This window comes from Panthera pardus, unplaced genomic scaffold, assembly GCF_024362965.1.
Source record: "Panthera pardus isolate Hobbes unplaced genomic scaffold, ASM2436296v1 HiC_scaffold_24, whole genome shotgun sequence".
NCBI lineage: Eukaryota > Metazoa > Chordata > Mammalia > Carnivora > Felidae > Panthera > Panthera pardus.
In genome coordinates this window covers 41,581,683-41,601,265 of record NW_026526810.1, presented here as the reverse complement: position 1 = coordinate 41,601,265, position 19,583 = coordinate 41,581,683, and the positions used below count along the sequence as shown (strand labels likewise).

Genomic DNA, 19,583 nt, shown 5'->3' with positions numbered 1-19,583 from the left:
TAGAACAGAGAGCCCAAAAATAAATGAATGCATATACGGTCAATTAATTTATGATAAAGGAACCAAAAATATATAATGGGGAGAGAACAGTCTCTTCAATAAATGATACTGGAAAAACTGGATATCCACCACATGCAAAAGAATAAAATTAAGCCATTACCTTACACCATACACAAAATTTAATTCAAAATGGATTAAAGACTTGGATGTAGGATCTGAAACCATAAAATTCATAGAAGAAAACACAGGTAGTAAATTTCTTGATAACTTGTCATAGTGATTTTTTGGATTTGACACCAAAAGCAAAGGCAAGAAAAGCAAAAAACAAACAAGCAGAATTACACCAAACTAAGAAGCTTCTGCACAGCAAAGGAAATCATCAACAAAATGAAAACAAAAATCTACTAAATGAAATATTTGCAAATTAAAATCTTATAAGGGGCAACTCAACACCAAAAGTACAAACCATCCAATTAAAAAAAGAACAGAGGATCTGAATAGACATTTTACCAAAGAAGACATACAGGTGGCCAACAGGTACATTAAAAAATGTTGAATGTCACTAAATACTAGGGAAATGCAAATGGAAACCTCAGTGAGGTATCACCTCACAGCTGTTAGAATGGCTAGTATCAAAAAAGACAAGAAATAACAAGTGTTGGTGAGGATGTGGAGAAAAGGGAACCCTTGTACACTGTCAGGAGAAATGTAAATTGGTGCAACCATTACGGAAATCAGTATAGAGATTCCTCAAAAAATTAACAATAGAAGTACCACATGATCCAGTAACTCTACTTCCAAAGAAAATGAAAACACATATTCAAAAAATATACAATGCCCCTCCCCATCTTTACTATAGCATTAATTACAACAGCCAAGGCATGGAAACAACCTAAGTGTCTACTGCTGGATAAATGGATAAAGAAAATATGGAATATATACACAGCAGGGTATTGTTCAGCCACAAGAAGGAATAAAATTTTGCCATTTACAACAATATGGATGAACCTTGAGGGCATTATGATAAGTGAAATAAATCAGAGAAAGACATACCATGTGATCTCACTTTTATGTGGAATCTAAAACAAACAAAAAAAACCCTCAAGCTCATAGATACAGTGAACAAACTGGTGGTTACCAGCGATGGGGTGCTGGGTTAGGCAAAATGCATGAAAGGGGTCAAAAGGTATAAATTTCCAGTTATAAAACAAACAAACCATGAGGGAAAAAAAGTACTGCTGATTTATCACATTACATTGTTTAATCAAGAAAAAAGACAATACAGACTTTTTTTTGGCCTTTATTCTCTTGATTTATTTAAAAACCTAAGATTTTTTTTAAAAAGCAGTAAGTTTTTATTTAATTTTTTTTCTTCCAAGTCTTTATTTAAATTCAAGTTAGTTAACATGTAGTGTAGTATTGGTTTCAGGAGAATTTAGTGATTCATCACTTACATACAATACCCAGTGCTCATCAAAACAAGTAACCTCCTCAATGCCCATCATTCATCTAGCCCATCACCCACTAATCTCTACTCCAGCAACCCTCAGTTTGTTCTCTATAGTTAAAAATCTCTTTAAGATGGTTTGCCTCCCTGTTTTTATCTTACCGTATTTTTCCTTCCCTGCCTCTATGCTCATCTGTTTTGTTTCTTAAATTCCACATATGAGTGAAATCATATGGTATTTGTCTTCTCTGACTCATTTTGTTTAGCATAATACACTCCAGTTCCATCTACATTGTTGCAAAAGGCAGGATTTCATTCTTTTTGATTGCCAAGTAATACTCCGTTGTATATATATATACTACCTTTTCTTTATCCATTCATCTGTCAATGGACATGGGGCTCTTTCCATACTTTGGCTATTGTTGACAGTGCTGCTATAAATATGGGGGTGCATGTGCCCCTTCAAAGAAGTATTTTTGTATTCTTTGGATAAATACCTCGTAGTGCAATTGCTGGGTCGAAGGGCAGTTCTATATTTAACAAAAAGCAATAATTTTTAAAGTACAGTAATATGTACTGTTGAGTTATAACAAATACATATACCTAAATGGCAAAGCAGACCAAAGAGAGGGGGAGATAACAGAGTTTTATTTGAACAAACTTGCTATATTTTACTGGAATAGAATCAGTGCTTACTTGAAGTAGATTGTTAGAAGTTAAAGGTGCATATAGCAACCACTGAAAAGTTTTACAACTATATATACATACATATATATATATATATACATATATATACATGTGTGTATATATGTATATATATATATATATATGTAATAAAGGAGCTCTAGTTCCAGTTTTGACATGCAGAAAGCTTAGAAGTTGTTACTCCAATCCTTACAACAACAAAAGAAAGATGGACAAAGTGAAAAACAACTAGTTTTCTTGGACTCCTTAGAGAAGTGAGTTGAGGGGCAAACTGTTAGCCTGAAATCTGGACAGACAGGTGTATCCAAAACACACAAAGATGTAATTGCCTGTAGCAAAAATAACTAGAGCTATAAACTAGTAGGAACACTTAAATGGGTCATTTTGACAAAATACTAGAACTGAAGGGTGGACTAGCAGGACTACTGATAAAGTGTTTGAGGCCACAGTCTTGAGAAGTGCCCCTATATTTTTGTGGGCTTCACCTTCAGAAACCACATTAGGCTACATTGATGAAGCTCTGAATATTAACTTTGTGTCTCTGGCAGAGGGAGGGGAAGAATAATCATTGTGGATTACAGAAATACCCAGAGCACTCTCCTTAACAAAGATCTACTAGCCAGAGTAAAGGACCTTGCCAGAGCGGAAGTCCCTTACCTCTGCTGGGAAAGAAAATCCCTCCCACTTCAGTCTTCTCCAGCTTTCCTGTCCCACTTATGGGGAGAAGGAAATAGTCAGTAGTCAAGGATTCAAGAAAATAGACCAGGAACAGTGCAGTCAAGGAAGGGAATAGGAGGCAGTGGGAAAAAGCTGTCTCACTGGAGGAAAACTTGAAAGATCACAGCTCCAAGATACAGGCCCATGGAAAAAGTGATATTTAACTGAAAGTCTATGAATGCTTCTCTTCCCTTATAAATTTACTACCATACCTAGGGGGTTCCAGGATAATGAGAGTAGATTATATAAGAGAGAGTCTTATGATAAAAACTCTCACAGAAGAGGAATAGAAGCCCAAAGTCAAAGGGGGAGTTAAAAAAAAAAACAAAACAGACACCAGACGCCTCTGATACCAACAGCTACAGCTAACATTAAACATAGCCTAAATCCCAGCCACATTAAAATAAATCAGCCTAATAACCTGTTTCTACTACCTGATATAACATGTCTAGCTTTCAATACAAAATTGCAAGGCATGCCAAAGGCGTGTATATTTACATACATATTTAATGTTATATATGTTACAAAGTTCCCATTTGACTAGCCTTCAAATTCACGGGAACAAAACTAAAAGAATTGATGAAGAAAAATTATTTCTCAAATCAGATTTGGACTAATGGAAATGAGTTAATATATTTTTATATCCTACCCTTTTATGTTTTCCTTTCTGCTCAGTAATAATCTTGTTCATTTCTGATAACAGCTTTTACAAACAGTTTCCTTTTTAGAGATGCTAAGTGCATTCTGCTACTTCCATCTCAAGACTTTGCTGTTGAGAAGATTAAGTACCATCTAACAATTTCAGTTCTTTCCATTTTTCTCTCAACAAAAGTATTTTTGCTTCCACACTCTCTTCTTTCCAAGGCTAACAAATATCCTAATGGGTATAATGAATGAATGAATGAATGAATGAATGAATGAATGAATTTTAACCACACTTCTGGAAAAGATGAAAAAGTTTGAAGTAAACAAAAAAATGGACATGTATGATTGCTGAAAGTGTACTTCTATACAGATGTTGTGAATCTGGGATACACTTACACAAAAAGGATGTAGGTCAGCACATCTGACAAAATGTACACATAAGAAAAGCAGTGTCAGAGATACTGTCTTTTCTGGTGACTACCTGTTAATAGCTAAAGTTAATTTCTCATATGCTTAGAAATTTGGTAGATTTACACAGAAAATTAGTAAATTATTATTACAGAAAAAAGAAATTAAAGGTAGAAAAAGTAATCATCAGAAGGTAAGTGTTGCTCCTTTTTAAAAAAAGGTTTTCTTATTATGAAAAAATATGCATTTATTATGGTGAGAACACAGAAAATACAAAAGAAAAAAGAAAAAAGAAAAAAAATTACTAGTGATGTCACTATTTTCTATTCATTTTCTATTTTCTATTCATTTTTTAATTATAAAAATAAGATTTTATATAATGATCTTTTCAAACTGCCAAATAACACACAGATATGCTACAATAATAACTGAAATGAAAAAGCCAATCTTTAAATCAAATAGAATTGCAAAGGCCCCAGAATAGCCAAAATATCTTGAAAAAAAAAACCTGGGGGGCTCATACTTTCTGACGACTATAAACAACAAAATGAAAAATAACAAGTTTTGGCAAGGATGTAGAAAAATTGGAATCATCACATATTGCTGAAGAGAATGCCAAATGGTACAGTCATTATGGAAAATTGTTTGGTGGCTCCTCAAAAAGTTAAATGTCCCAGCAATTCTACTCCTAGGTATATACACAAAAGAATTGAGAACAGGTACTCAAAAAAATAATTATAAGTGAACGTTCATAGCAGTGCTATTTACGATAGCTAAAAGGTGAAAAGAACTTAAATTTCCACCAACTGATGAACAAAGAAACAAACTGTGGTATATCCATACAACGGAGTATCGTTCAGCTATAAAAATGAATGAAGGTCTCACTTATTTTACAAAATGAATGAGGGACACCTGGGTGGCTCAGTCAGTTGAGTGTCCGACTTCAGCTCAGGTCATGATCTCACAGTCTGAGTTCAAGCTCTGAGTCAGGCTCTGTGCTGACAGCTCAGAGCCTGGAGCCTGTTTCCGATTCTGTGTCTCCCTCTCTCTCTGCCCCCTGCCCTGCTCATGCTCTGTCTCTCTCAAAAAGTAAATAAACATTAAAATAAATAAATAAATAAATGAACTCAAAAACATTATGCTAAGTGAAAAAAGGCAGATACCAAAGGTCATATATTGTATGTGAAATGTCCGGAATAGACAAATCCATAGAGACAGAAGGTAGATAAAGACTACAGAGGAGGATAGAAAAGTGAGTGACTGCTAATGGGTATGGGGTTCCTTTCTGAAGCGATGAAAATGTTCTGGAACTACATAGTCATGATGGTTGCATAACTTGTGATTAAGCTAAAAGCCATAGAATTGTATACTTTATTTTTTTTAATACTTTTATTTATTTATTTATTTTAATTTTTCTTTTACATTTATTTATTTTTGAGAGAGAGACAGAGCGTGAGCAGGGGAGGGGCAGAGAGGGAGGGAGACTCAGAACGTGAAGCACGCTCCAGGCTCTGAGCTGTCAGCACAGAGCCCTATGTGGGGCTCGAACTCACAAACCATGAGATCATGACCTGAACCAAAGTCAGACACTTAACCGGCTGAGCCACCCAGGAGCCCCCAGAATTGTACACCTTAAGAGTGAACTGTACAGTGTATGAAGGAAATCTCAAAACTGTTATTTTTAAAAAAGGACTAAGTGTAGGGCAAATGATGGGATAAGAGAGGAAAAGACCAACCAAAAATAAAGGTTCTGCTTACCAATATCTGAAAGAATTAAAAATGGAGGAAAGGGGAATGGGTAGGTTTCAAAGATACATTTTAAATTAAAATGGCATTGAGGACCAAATCAAAACCACCATGAGATACCATCTCACACCCATTAGGATGGCTACTACCAAGACAAAAAGTCATAAAAGAGTTAAAGAATATTCATTAGCTCAAGTATATTTTCTGACCACAATGGCATGAAAGTAGAAATCAGTATCAAGGAAAACAAAAATTAACCAATATGTGGAGATTACACATTACTCCTGAACAACAAATGGTTCAGAGAAGAAATCAAAAGGGAAATCAAAACATATATTGGAACAAATGAAAATGGAAACACAAAATACCAAAATTTATAGGATGAAGCAAAAACAATTTTAAAAGGGAAATTTATAGTAATAAACTCCTACCTTAAGAAAAAAGAAGGATCTCAAAAAAACAACCTAACTTTACACCTTAAAGAATTAGAAAAAGCAGAATAAATTAAACCCAAAATTAGTAGAAGCAAAAAAATAATAAATATCAGAGCATAAAGAAATGCAGTAAGGCCTAGAATGATAATAGAAAAGATCAGTGAAACTAAGAGCTGGTTTTTTGAAAAGAAAAATAAAATTGAAAACTATTAAGCTAAACTAAGGTAAAAGGAGAGAAGACTCAAAAAATAAAATCAGAAATAAAAGAGGACACATCACAACTGACAACACAGAAATACTAAGGATCATAAAAAAGTAAAATGAATAATTATATGATAACAAAGTAGAAAACCTAAAAAAATGGATAAATTTACAGAAATGTACAACCTACAAGACTGAATCATGAAGACAAAACCTAAACAAACCAGTTATAGGAGAATGAATCAGTCATCAAAAACCTCCCAACAAAGAAAACTCCAGGATCAGATGGCTTCAGTAGTAAATTCCACCCAACATTTAGAAAAGGATACATACACATCATTTTTGAAAACCTTCTAAAAAAGTGAAGGGGGGAACACTCCCAGACTCATTTTATTAGGCCAGCACTACCCACATACCAGTCAAATAAGAACACTACATGAAAAGAATACCATAGGCCAATATCCCTGATGAATATAGATGCAAAAATTCTCAACAAAATATTAGCAAACCAAATTCCAGAGTACACTGAAAGGATTATACACCATGACCAAATGAGATTCATTCCTGGGATGCAGGATGGTTTAACATATGCAAATCAATCAATGTCATACATCAGTTTAACAAAATCAAGGATTAAAATCATTTGGTCATCTCAATAGATGTAGAAAAGCGTTTAGCAAAATTCAACATCCTTCCATGATAAAAACTTTCAACAAATTAGATCTATATGGAGCATAGCTCAAAATGAGGGCCATATATGACAAACCCATAGCTGACATCATACTCAATAGTGCAAAGTCAAAAGCTTTTCCTCTAAGATCAGGAACAAGACAAGAATGTCCACTATCACCACCTCTACTCAACATAGTACTGAAGTCCCAGCCAGAGCCATTAGGCAAAAAAAAAAAAAAAAAAAAAAAAAAAAAAAGTAAGAAAAGCCATCCAAATTGGAAAGGAAGATATAAAAGTATCTAGATTTGCAGGTGACATACAGAGAAAACTCTAAGAACTCCAAAAAAGAAGAAGAAAAAAAACCCTGTTAGAACTAATAAATGAATCCAGTACAGCTGCAAGGCACAAAGTCCATATAAAAAAAAATCAGTTACATTCCTATACTAACAACAAACTATCAGAAAGAGAAAATAAGAAGAAATCTCATTTACAACAGCATAAAAAAGAATAAAATACTTAGGAACAAATTTAACCAAAGAGGTGTAATATCTATACAATGACAACTACAAAATGCTGCTGAAAGAAATTGAAGACACAAATAAATCTTGAAGGATTGGAAGAATATTGTTAAAATGGCCATGCTACCCAAAGTGATCTACAGATTCATTACAACCCCTATCATAATTCCAATAGCATTTTTCACATCAATAGAAAAAACAATCCTAACATTTGTATGGAATCAAAAAAGATTCTAATTAGTTAAAGCAATCTTCGGCAAGAAGAAAAGCTGGAGTGTCACACTTTCTAATTTTAAACTATATTACAAAGCTAGAGTAATCAAAACAGTATGGTATTACCATTAAAACAGACATATAGATCAATGAAACAAAATAGAGAGCCCAGAAACAAACCTATGCATGTATGATCACCTAATTTTTAACAAAAGCACTAAAAATGTACAAAGACGCAAAGATAGTCTGTTCAGTAAATGGTGCTAGAAAAAAATGGATATTCACATGCAAAAGAATGAAACTGGAACCCTACCTTACACCACACACAAAAACGAACTCAAAATGGATTAAAGACTTGAATGTAAGATCCAAAACCTAAAACTCCTAGACGAAAATATAGGTGATAAGCTCCTTGACATTGATTTGGAAATGGTTTTTTAGATTTGACACCAAAAGCAAAGGCAACAAAAGCAAAAATAAGGTGGGACTACATCTTAAGAGCTTTTGCACAGCAAAAGAGAACACCAACAATATAAAAAAGTAATGTACTGAATGGGAGAAATATATGTAAACCACAGGGCCAATAAGGGATTAATATGCAAAATACAGAAGACTCATAACTCAATAGCAAGAAAATAAATTAAAAACTTTTAAATGTACCAAGGACGTGACTAGTCATTTTTCAAAAGAAGATACACAAATGACTAACAGGTATATATATTCAATGGAAATGAAGTCACTATCTCCAGGAGATGTCTACACTACCACGTTTAGTGAAGCATTATTCAAGATAGCCAAGATATAGAAACAATCTTCCGAATCCATTAATGGATGAATGGATTGAAATGTGATATATGTATATATACACACATGCACATTCATTCTGTTCATTATACACACACATTCATTCTGTTCGTTATATACACACACATATATATACATACTATGCATGTTATATATAACATATATACTGCATGGTATCATTTATACATCAAATTAAAAAAAAAATTGAACTCACAGAAACAGAATAGAAAGAATGGTGGTTGCCAGGGGCTAAGAGGCAGGGTAAAGGGGGAGGAGTTGATGATAGGGTACAAATTTTCAGCTATAAGTGCTGAGATCTAATGTAAGGATAACTATATGAAGTGATATATGTGTTAATTAACTTCACTAAGGGATTCCTTTCACAATGTATATGTATAGCTAATGTTCACATTATATACTTTAAATATATTAGAATTTTGTCAATTACACCTCAGTAAAATTAAAAAAAAAAAAAAGCTTAAAAATAAAGCAAAAGCCACCATGGTACACTTTGAAGGAGAAACAAACAAAACAAAGTGTATTTGGTCTGTAAAACTTGTCAATAAGAAATATCAAAGACAGGGGTGCCTGGATGGCTGAGTCAGTTGAGCGTCCAACTTTGGCTCAGGTCATAATCTCGCAGTCTGTGAGTTCAAGCCCTACATAGAGCTCTGTGCTTACAGCTTGGAGTCTGGAGTCTCCCTGTCTCTCTGCCCCTCCCCTGCTCACACTCTCTCTTTCTCTCTCAAAATTAAATGAACATTTAAAAAATTTAGGAAAAAAAAAAGAAATATCAAAGACAGAAAAGGTGAAAAATAAAATTCAAAAGGAATAGTGATACAAAGACTGGGTATATGAACAGCATAATTGTCTTATGATGGCAATAACTGTTAATAACAAATAAGGTAAGACAATGAAGACTTCACATATAAAGAGTTGGTCAAAGGAGTTAGAACAAGAGTTACCAAAAGCACAGAGCGCTAAAGATGGGTTTATAGGGAAAATGCTAATTATGTAAAAGGAAGAAACAGGATTATGAGAAAATCAATAGGGCTAACAGGGTACTGACATATACTGAAAGGAAAGAAGATGCAGAAAAAGGAGGGGCTGGGGGATACAAAAAATGCTAGAAACATTAAAATTACTAATAAAAAATAGAATAAAAAATGGCCAAGTAGTTCCTTGCGGTATTTTTGTACATTGTACACTCTTCCAATAAACAGCGTATGTGGTTTCACAGATAAGAATTTTTTTTAACATTATTTTAGATAGAGAGGCACAAGTGAGCAGGAGACAGGGACAGATGGAGGGATGGAGGGATGGAGGGATGGAGGGATGGAGGGATGGAGGGATGGAGGGATGGAGGGATTGAGGGATGGAGGGAGAGGGAAAGAAAGAGAGAGAGAGAGAGAGAGAGAGAGAGAGAGAGAGAATCCCAAGCAGATTCTGTGCTGTCAGCACGGAGCCTGACACGGGGCTCAATCCCCGGGCCCCAGGATTATTACCTGAGCTGAAATCAACCCCCACAGATAAGAACTTTTTAAGGCACTATAGTATAATCTAGACAACTCCAGAAAGCAACTCATACTTCATCTGCATGATTAGGCAAAATTTGTTTCACAGGTTGAGATTTCTGGGTTTTATCTTTAAGAAAAAGAAGAAAGCACCTCAAAATTGATCTACCTAGGTTAAAAGTTCAGAGGACAAAAGTCAAGTAGTACTTACCCTGAAGTAGAAAACAAAAGGAAAACTCAAAAGAGAACAGGGCAATCTATAAAACAAATAGTAAATAAGATAGGAAATCTAGGCAATAGCAGTCAACACTGTCCAATAGAGCATGTTTCAGATTAGTTTGGCATCTGTATTCCAAACTTTCATTAATCACCTCAAAACCTATAACTCTGCCTCAATCTCTTTCCCTCTTGCCTCCTTCATCCTGAGGGGAGAAAAAAAAAAGGATTCTTTTAACTATCTGTGTACTTAAGAATTTTCCAAATACTTAGTTATTCCTTAGTCCTGCCCTCTAGTGTCAAAAGATAAAATACCCCACAGGGCAACTGGGTAGATCAGTCGGTTAAGCATCAGACTCTTGATTTTGGCTCAGATCTCATAGTTGATGACATCAAGCCCCGAGTTGGGGGTCTGCACTGACAGTGTGGAGCCTACCTGAGATCCTCTCCCTGTCTCTCTGCCCCTTCCACTTCTCTCTCTCTCCTTCTCTCTCTCTCTCCTCCCCCTGACTCTTTGTCTCTCCAAAGTAAATAAATATTTAAAAAATATATCCTGCTATTACTTAAGAGTAATTTTTTCACTGGTTCACCTTCATCCCACCCATTCCATCATCATCAATTCCCTGCTTTGGTTGTATTATCAACCTTTCCTTTACTGGCCTCTTATTCAACATGTAAATATGTTCAAAGTCTTTCTATCTTAAAAATACAAAAGTTCTGCCTCCACACTACAAGCACTTCACACTCAATAGCCAGAATGAACTTTTCCAAAATACAAACCCTATTAACTTGATATTCTTGCTGAAAATTGCTAAAGAGTGCCCCATTACCTTCAGGAAAATTTTCAAAATATTAAGATTTTATTTCTGACCAACAAATGTTCCCTCACTGTGCCACTTTCTGTCATGTGCTTATTCAAGCTGTCTGTAATTTTTCCATTTATTCTCCAGGTACCTGTGACTCATTCTCCAGTATTGGGCACAAACAACACTGCCTCATATTTCCTGCCCATACTCTCAGACTGAGATACCAGTCTTTTGTCAGTGTTCTCTTTTTATCCTCCCATGACCTCTCATGCATCCTCTGGTGCAATCTGTTTTTCTCGCCTGTCACTTTCTCTGTACCATGAGTAAACTGAAAGTGAAGACTGACTTGTTCAACTCTCTAGCAACACCTTTCACAGTATTCAACAAATGACTATAAAGTGAACAAATGATAGATCAGCAGCAAAGATAGTGAAGAGCTGATTCTGTAAAATTAGTTTGAAGCAACAAAGACTTCATGATTCATGTGAACAGGTGTCAAACTGATTATCATTTCTAATATCACTTTAAATTTTTTTTTTTAACGTTTATTTACTTTTGAGACAGAGAGAGACAGAGGATGAACGGGGGAGGGTCAGAGAGAGAGAGGGAGACACAGAATCTGAAACAGGCTCCAGTCTCTGAGCTGTCAGCACAGAACCTGACGCGGGGCTCGAACTCACCAGCCGTGAGATCATGACGTGAGCCGAAGTCGGACGCTTAACCGACTGAGCCACCCAGGCACCCCCTAATATCACTTTATAACATCTAAAGCAATTGTTTTATGGGTTTACAAGGGAGCCAACAAAACAGCCTGTCTTCCACTGGGCCTTGTTATATGCCGATGTAGATCATCAGCCTAGGATAAAATAGACACAAAGAAAATGCAGTGCTAAAGATGATGCAGACAGATGGAATCAGAGCCTTGAATGAACTACATCTGATCACTGCTTTATCACTGAACTTGCAAAGTGGCCCCAAATTCCTCCCATCCTATATACATGCCCCTTTACAATGTGATTTAATCCCTCTTTCCTAGAAGAGGTGTAGTCTTTCTCCAGCCCTTGAATCTGAGCTTGCGATATGACATATTTTGGCTAATGAAACATTAGTAAATATGATACAGCAAAAGCTTTAAAAGTGCTTATTCAAGCTTACATTCCAGGCAAGGTTTCAGACACTTGAGCGAGGCCATTCTAGAATATCCAGCCATAACAAATCCAGCCCCAAACCACAAAAAATGCCTCACCAACATACAGAATGTTGAGAAATAAGTATTTGTGCCTTTAAGTCGCTAAATTTTGGATAGTTTATTACACAGTGTTATTGACTGGATGTTTCTGTGTCCCCAAATTAATCTGTGGAAGACTTAATCCCCAGGGTAGCTATATTTGGAAAACAGGCCTTTGATGAAGTAATTAAGGTTAAATGAGGTCATAAGGGTGGGGCCGGATAGAACAGGATTAGTGTCCTAGTAAGAGGAGACACCTGATTTCTTTCCTTGTCTCTCTCTCTGTCTCTTTCTCTCTCTCTCTTTCTCTGCCAACTGCAAACCAGAATAGACTCCTCACCCAAAACTGACTTTGCTGGACCTCAATCTGACTTCGAGACTCCAGAACTGTTACAACTGTCTGTTGTTTAAGCCTTCCAATCTGTGGTATTTTGTTATGGTAGCCCAACCAGACTAATACAGCACAGTGAACTGACATTATAATGAGTCTTAGCACCAGCCCTGCTAATTATTTTAAAAAAAAATTTTTTTTAACATTTATTTATTTTTGAGACAGAGAGAGACAGAGCATGAACGGGGGAGGGTCAGAGAGAGAGGGAGACACAGAATCTGAAACAGGCTCCAGGCTCTGAGCAGTCAGCACAGAGCCCGACACGGGGCTCGAACACACATACAGCGAGATCGTGACCTGAGCCGAAGTCGGACGCTTAACCGACTGAGCCACCCAGGTGCCCCAGTTATTTTTAAAAGATTACTACTAAAAACTGTTCTTTTTTGAGATGTAATTCAAATTTTAAGTTTTTGGTTTAAGCTAATAACATGTTGCCTTTTGTTGTTGTATCTCTTCATCTACTCTTACTGAACCATGAAAGTTCTTTTCTGAATGTCTAACATCAGACAGAGTAAAAAAAAAATCTGTGTCTATCCATCAAACTAGAATGTTGCTACTGTCACAGGGTATTAGAGCAAGGTATTCACATTAATTAATTCAAATATTTGAGTAACTACTATTTAACTTGGCAATGGCTATAATAAGGAAGAAAGAAAACATAATCCCAACTCTGAATTCTATTGAAGGAAAGAAACAAACAACATGGACAGTTTGGAGTAAAGGCTATAGACTTACCATAGGTTCTATCCACTTTAACATAATCTACAGCTTCACATTTTATACACTAACACCCCTAAAACCATCTTTCCAAATACCAAAGTCAGGCTTTCAGATATCAGTATACTAATAACTTCGAGACATAACATGGTGGTACTGCCAGGTTTATTATTTTACCAATACAGCAGAATGCATACCATTATTTAACTATTTTATTAGTTCAGTAAATATTTGTCCGTTACCACAAATTTTATATTATTTTGCTTTTATTTTTTAAAATTCAGGAAAATGATAAAATCAAAAGGCTGATAGCAGCAATAACACAATAAAGAAAAGATGGAACTCAAATATACTGAAAGCAGGAATCTTCGGTCAGCTGACCATGTGTTCAATTTTCAAGTAAAAGACAAAGTATACAAATAACCATAGGCGCATGCACACACGTGCTCTCTCTATATATATGTACACACACACACATATATATAAAGTCAAGTAGAAGTAATGAAACAAGTGGAGAAACCTTTGGAATTATGAACTGTTCATTATGAATAAAATAGTAGTAATCCAAATACAAAAGAAGAGACTTGGATCCACAGAGCTCTTCATGAAATGTTAGTTATAGATTCCTTAATCATTTCAAGATGTCAACATGAGAATAGAGATAAGAAATTACTTGTAAAGGGGTGCTTGAGTGGCTCAGTTGGTTGTGCATCGGACTTTGGCTCAGGTCATGATCTCACGGTTCATGGGTTCATGGGTTCGAGCCCCTTGTCGGGCTCTGTGCTGACAGCTGGTCAGAGCCTGGAGACTGCTTCAGATTCTGTGTCTCCTTTTATCTCTGCCCCTCCCCCATTCATGCTCTGTCTCTGTTTCTCAAAAATAAATGTAAAAAAAATTTTTTTAATAAAAAAAAATTACTTGTTAAAATTAGTCAGAATAGGTAAATCTATAAAGACAGAAAGTGGATTACTGGTTGCCTGGAGCTGGAGTGGGTGGGAGGAATGGTGAGTGACTCCTAGTGGGCACACGGTTTCTTTTTGAGGTGATAAAAATGTCCTAAAATTGATTGTGGTGATAGTTGCACATCTCTAAATATACAACAAACTAATAAATTATAAGCTTTACATGAGTGAATTGTATGGTATGTGAATTATATCTCAAAAAATATATTGCTGATTAAAAGCTTTAACTTGAAAGCCTCAACAGTTAAAAAAAGATACTAATATGTCAATATTTAGTGTTTAACTAGGCTCTTTTTTTAATTTTTTTAAGTTTATGTATTTATTTTGAGAGAGCAGTGGGGAAGGAGCGAGAGAGAGGAAAAGAGAGAGAATCCCAAGCAGGCTCCCCACTGACAGCAGAGTCCAGAGCCTGATGCAAGGCTTGAACTCAGAAACTGTGCAATCATGACCTGAGCCAAAACCAAGAGTCGGACCAACTGAGCCACTCAGGCACCTCAAGACTCTTCTTGTTTTAAATAATCATGTCCATTATTTCAAGATTTAAAAATAAGTAAAACACTTCTATCATACAACCTTACCATTTTTTTACTACCTTGGAAAAAGAACATTCTTCCTGAAACAAGTAAATCTATTGTTCAATCTTTATATCCTCCATTTTCATATAGATTTTCAGGAACACATGTAAGTGTAGATAGCCTACATAACATAATAAGTCCTATAACCAAAGCATGAACAAAGACTTGAGGAAGTACAGTGATTGTAATAAATTATCCTTACACAGTTTACTATTATCTCTTTAATTAGAGGACTTTCCTATCAATCTGCAACTTACCTGCATCATAACATTTAGTGCATATTTTTGATCTTCTCGCCTTGCTGCAGCTTTTGCTTCTGTAGCTTCTTTTGCTCTTTCTTGTGCTTGTAAAATAGATTTTTCCCTTATTCTTTGCATCATCTCTTTTTCAACTAAAACATAAGAAATATCATTAAATTAGGATTATGATGAATGATTTATTTAGGAAAAAACTGTCTGACATACTGATCCAAGATGAGATTTTGGGAGGGACCCAACTTCACATGGAAAAATGAAAACATTTTTCAATATTAAACTGGCCAAGAAGCTAACATTAAAAGGCAAGCAAGCAACTGTAACAGCAATAAATTACTACAGAGGGAGATAATGACGGGGCGTGGGGGAGGAGGATGAGAGAAAGTAGGAACAATAGAAAAGGTGAATAAGATGGGAACGATGAGGATGGGGAGAGGGACATAAAAGGGAGATAAAGGGTAATTAAATGAGAGAGGGAAAGAGGTGCAGAGAGGGGGAGGGGACAGGATGGAGGGAAATGTACACATTTATCCCCCTCCCTCTCTGTCAAGAAACCAGGACTATTTGCTTATAAACCTAATCACAATAAATATCACATGAGGTCTCCTACAAGAGGAGGGGTTTTTTTTGTGATATACTAACATGTGCTTCTTCATTAATGCATTAAATAATATATAACAAGTGTAATAAATACTCTCAAAGTATTTTAATGAGTATAAAAGATAAAGGTACTTGTGATATAAATGTATTTGTGATATTTGTATTTTTGATACAATTGTTGTCTGTTGCCTACATTCATAGTTGAAGGGAATGCTAAATTTCAGTGGAGGTTCAATTGAATTAGGGGCAATCCTCTCTCTCTGCAAAGAGAGCTTTGCTACTATTCTTCCTTTCTAATCTTATATTTTAATAAACTTTTGCCTGTTGTTCCAAAAAAAAGTATGGAATTAAAAAAAATTTTAAGTCTACTTACTTATTGGGGGGATGGAGACAGGGAGGGGGAGAAGGGGAGAAGGGGAGAGGGGGAGAGGGGGAGAGGGGGAGAGGGGGAGAGGGGGAGAAGGGGAGAGGGAGGGAGAGGGGGAGAGGGGGAGAGGGGGAGAGGGGGAGAGGGGGAGAGGGGGAGAGGGGGAGAGGGGGAGAGGGGGAGAAGGGGAGAGGGGGAGAAGGGGAGAGGGGGGAGAAGGAGAGAAGGGGAGAGGGGGAGAAGGGGAGAGGGGGAGAAGGGGAGAGGGGGAGAAGGGGAGAGGGGGAGAGGGGGAGAGGGGGAGAGGGGGAGAGGGGGAGAGGGGGAGAGGGGGAGAAGAGAGGGGGCAGAGAAGGGGGGAGAGAAGGGGGGAGAGAGGGGGAGGGAGGAGGAGGGGGAGAATCCCAAGCAGGCTCCACATTATCAGTGCAGAGCCCAGCATGGGGCTCTAAACCATGAACTGTGAGATCATGACCTGAGCCAAAATGATGACAAATCAGATTTTTAACTGACTGAGCCACCCAGGCTCCCCTGGAATTTTAACTTTGAAAGAAACTGTCTTAAAAAGAAAAAAAAAAAAAAAGCATGGCATTTTTATTCATTCAAGATCTTGACTAGGGCTTAAGGACTAAAATTAAGTCTGAAGCCTCCCCCAACCCACTTCCTGTTTAATAACAGAATGGAGACAGCTGGACCAGCTTTAACGGCAAAAATAATTAAAAGAACCTACTTTCACTTCTAAAAAATGAAAAATATACCAAGAAAGAAGTCAGGAGGAAAAAATGGAGCAAATATGTTTTGAATAATGAGGCAGGCTTGGCATATAGACTGCAGTTCCACATAATTTATGTGAAAACCAGTATTTTTAAAGAAATAATTTCACTGAATTGCATGTGTAACTGAGTTTGATTTCTAAAGGAATCTCAAACCTTGTTTCTGAAGTAAAATCAATGTTCATTACTTGTTATATAAGCTAGTTTTAAGACTGTTCTGATTAGTGTAAATCAGAGGTTGGGAAACTACGGCCAAATCTGACCTGCTGCCTATTTTCCTCTAGCACACAAGCTAAGAATAATTTTTATATTTTTAAATAGTTGAAAAATCAAAATAATATTTTGTGACAAGATAAAATTCAAATTTCAGTGTCAATAAACATGAATGGTCTATTGGCTGCTTTTGAGACCATATGGCCCATAATATTCAAAATACTATCTGGTCCTATATAGAAAAATATTTCTTAAACCTTGGTTTAAATGGTCAAAGTGTGGAATGGATGACCATAAGACCATGAAAAAGAAGAATCAAGTAAATGTGCAATGAAAGCAGATGTAAAAAAGAGGAAGATCATGGTTAGGAAAGAAAAAAAAAAAACTCTTCAGTTAGTCTGGCAATCACTAAAGAAATTAAAGTAACCTCAGTATGGTAATCTACCTTAACCAATATTTTCTGAGCTGAACACCAGACTTTAGAGAAAAATCTACCTGGTCCTGGGGATTACAAAATTAAATTCCACTGCAAAATACCAAGAAAAGAGTAATATCAAGAATGATATTCACCTCCCCATTCTCAGTAATTCCTACTCAAGGCTTAACGCCAGAGACCTAAGAGAAATTTCAGGCAACAGACATAAACCCCTAGAATATAAGACAACTACAACAGGGAGGAAGGAAATAGAGGTAAAGCAGTAGAGGGCAATTACTGACCCACAAAGCCAATCTTGGTAGAAGAACAGAATACTTATTAAGGGAATAGAGAACAGGGCATCTCAGCTTTGTACATTATAATCCCTGGGAAGTTTTTTTTAAACTACCGATACCTGTGCCGCACTCCCATAAACTGATTTGATTGAACTAGGCTGAGTTTCAGACATCTGTGTTATTTAAAAGTTTTGTAGATGAGTCAAAGAATCACTGCTCTATACTCAAACTTCTAGGGCTGCAGTTCCAGTCTGCCACTTACTTGTTGTGTGACCTGTGCCAATTATTCAACCCTTCTGTGCCTCCGTAGCCTAACCTTTAAAAAAAAACAAAAACAAAAAAACTGGCAGGGCAGGGGATGGTAACCTAATAGGGTGTTCCTGGGATTACCAGATGTGTTAATGCCTACACAAAATAAGGTCATATCAAGAGGCCTTAGCCTATGAAGATACAAGTCCACATCTGCTTGAGAACTAATACAAATTGCGCTCTAACTTTTGAATTATTCAATCTTTAAGTAATTTATCTTAAGTGTCAGCTGAAGCACTATATCCTTTAAACCATGTTCATGTTCCTATTTTTCTTCTACTAGAGAAACAACTGTTTTGAAAGAGAATTTTTTTTAAAGGTATAAAATACAAAACACACAACCAGATGAACACCTTTGAATAAAAACACTTACCACCTGGCAGTGAAAGGGTTTCCCACATGGCCACTTCTTTTTTATATAAGGTGAATATAATAGTGTCATTCCCAATCTTGGCTTTGCTGTTCTCATCATCTATGGGCGCACAGAGAAACACTTCAAATAAAAATGGAGGAAAGTTGACCTATTCAGAAGGGGGGGTAAACGGAGGTTAATTTAGTTACACAAAATAAAGACTAAGTCTTTAAGAAAAAAAAAGGGATAGGGGCCAAAATCATTTTGACATGCCTGCTATAAATTTATTCGAGGTCCCATAAGATTAACAAGGCATATGAGGAAATCCTAGATAAGAATAAGGTCTGATCTGATGACATCGGTCTAAAGAGGTGTCACCTGATGGAATTCGGTTTGAAAAAATAGAACTAAATTTTAGGACGCTTATTTGCAACAACGCGCCCATGGAGTCTTCGGATCACGTCCCCGAGGGCCCTTCAGGCACAGCTCGAGTTCCTACCTTCAGATAGTTTTCCGTGCAAAACACGTCCGCGTCCCTGACGGAGACGCCTCGGAGGGGCACAGAGATAAACACCGAAGTCTTCGTCTGCTGCCAGGTGTAATCGCTAACCTGCAGAGGCATCTCTGGAGGCGGTAGTAACCGAGGATTCGGCTGTTTAGGACAAGCACCTGCTCGGTTGCTAGGGAAGCCGGGGTTACCAAGCGCCAGCCCTTCCGGGTCAGGCCCGGCTGCGGCGCCCCGCGTTCCCAGCGTGCCCCGGGCGCGCCCCTTCCACCGCCTTGTCATCTCCCCGTGAGCTTCTCTTGTGACTGCCGGGGCATCTTGCCGCCGGTGATGCCACCTCTCTGGCTCTTATCCGGTACCTGCGGTCTGAGTGAATCACCAAAGAAATAGGCCTATGTCTTAAGAAAAAAGCCTTGCGCCTGTGAATGGAAAAAAAAAGGGGGGGGGGGGGGGGAGGAGGAGCCTGGGTGGCTCAGTCCCATAAGCATCCCACTTCAGCTCAGATGATGATCTTAGGATTCATGGGTTCGAGCCCCCATGGGGATCTGTGCTGACAGCTAGAAGACTGGAGCCTGCTTTG

General features: G+C 37.0%; 1 protein-coding gene across 4 annotated transcripts in view; it reads right to left on the bottom strand.

Moving 5' to 3' along the window:
* DNAAF4 (dynein axonemal assembly factor 4) overlaps positions 1-19,210 on the bottom strand; it is a 63,871-nt gene extending 44,661 nt beyond the window's left edge. For 2 of the 4 annotated variants that reach the window (XM_019442037.2, XM_019442040.2), the window contains exons 1-3: positions 18,998-19,209; positions 18,520-18,667; positions 15,177-15,310 (exon numbers count right to left, since the gene is read on the bottom strand). In XM_019442037.2, coding sequence (XP_019297582.1) covers positions 15,177-15,310; positions 18,520-18,667; positions 18,998-19,120 — 405 coding nt within the window. In that variant the 5' untranslated portion in view covers positions 19,121-19,209. Of the gene's footprint in view, positions 1-10,235; positions 10,282-15,176; positions 15,311-18,519; positions 18,668-18,997 lie in introns of all 4 variants that reach the window. The other 2 variants (XM_053889047.1, XM_019442042.2) reach the window with 2 other exon arrangements.
* Between the last annotated feature and the right edge of the window lie 373 nt (positions 19,211-19,583).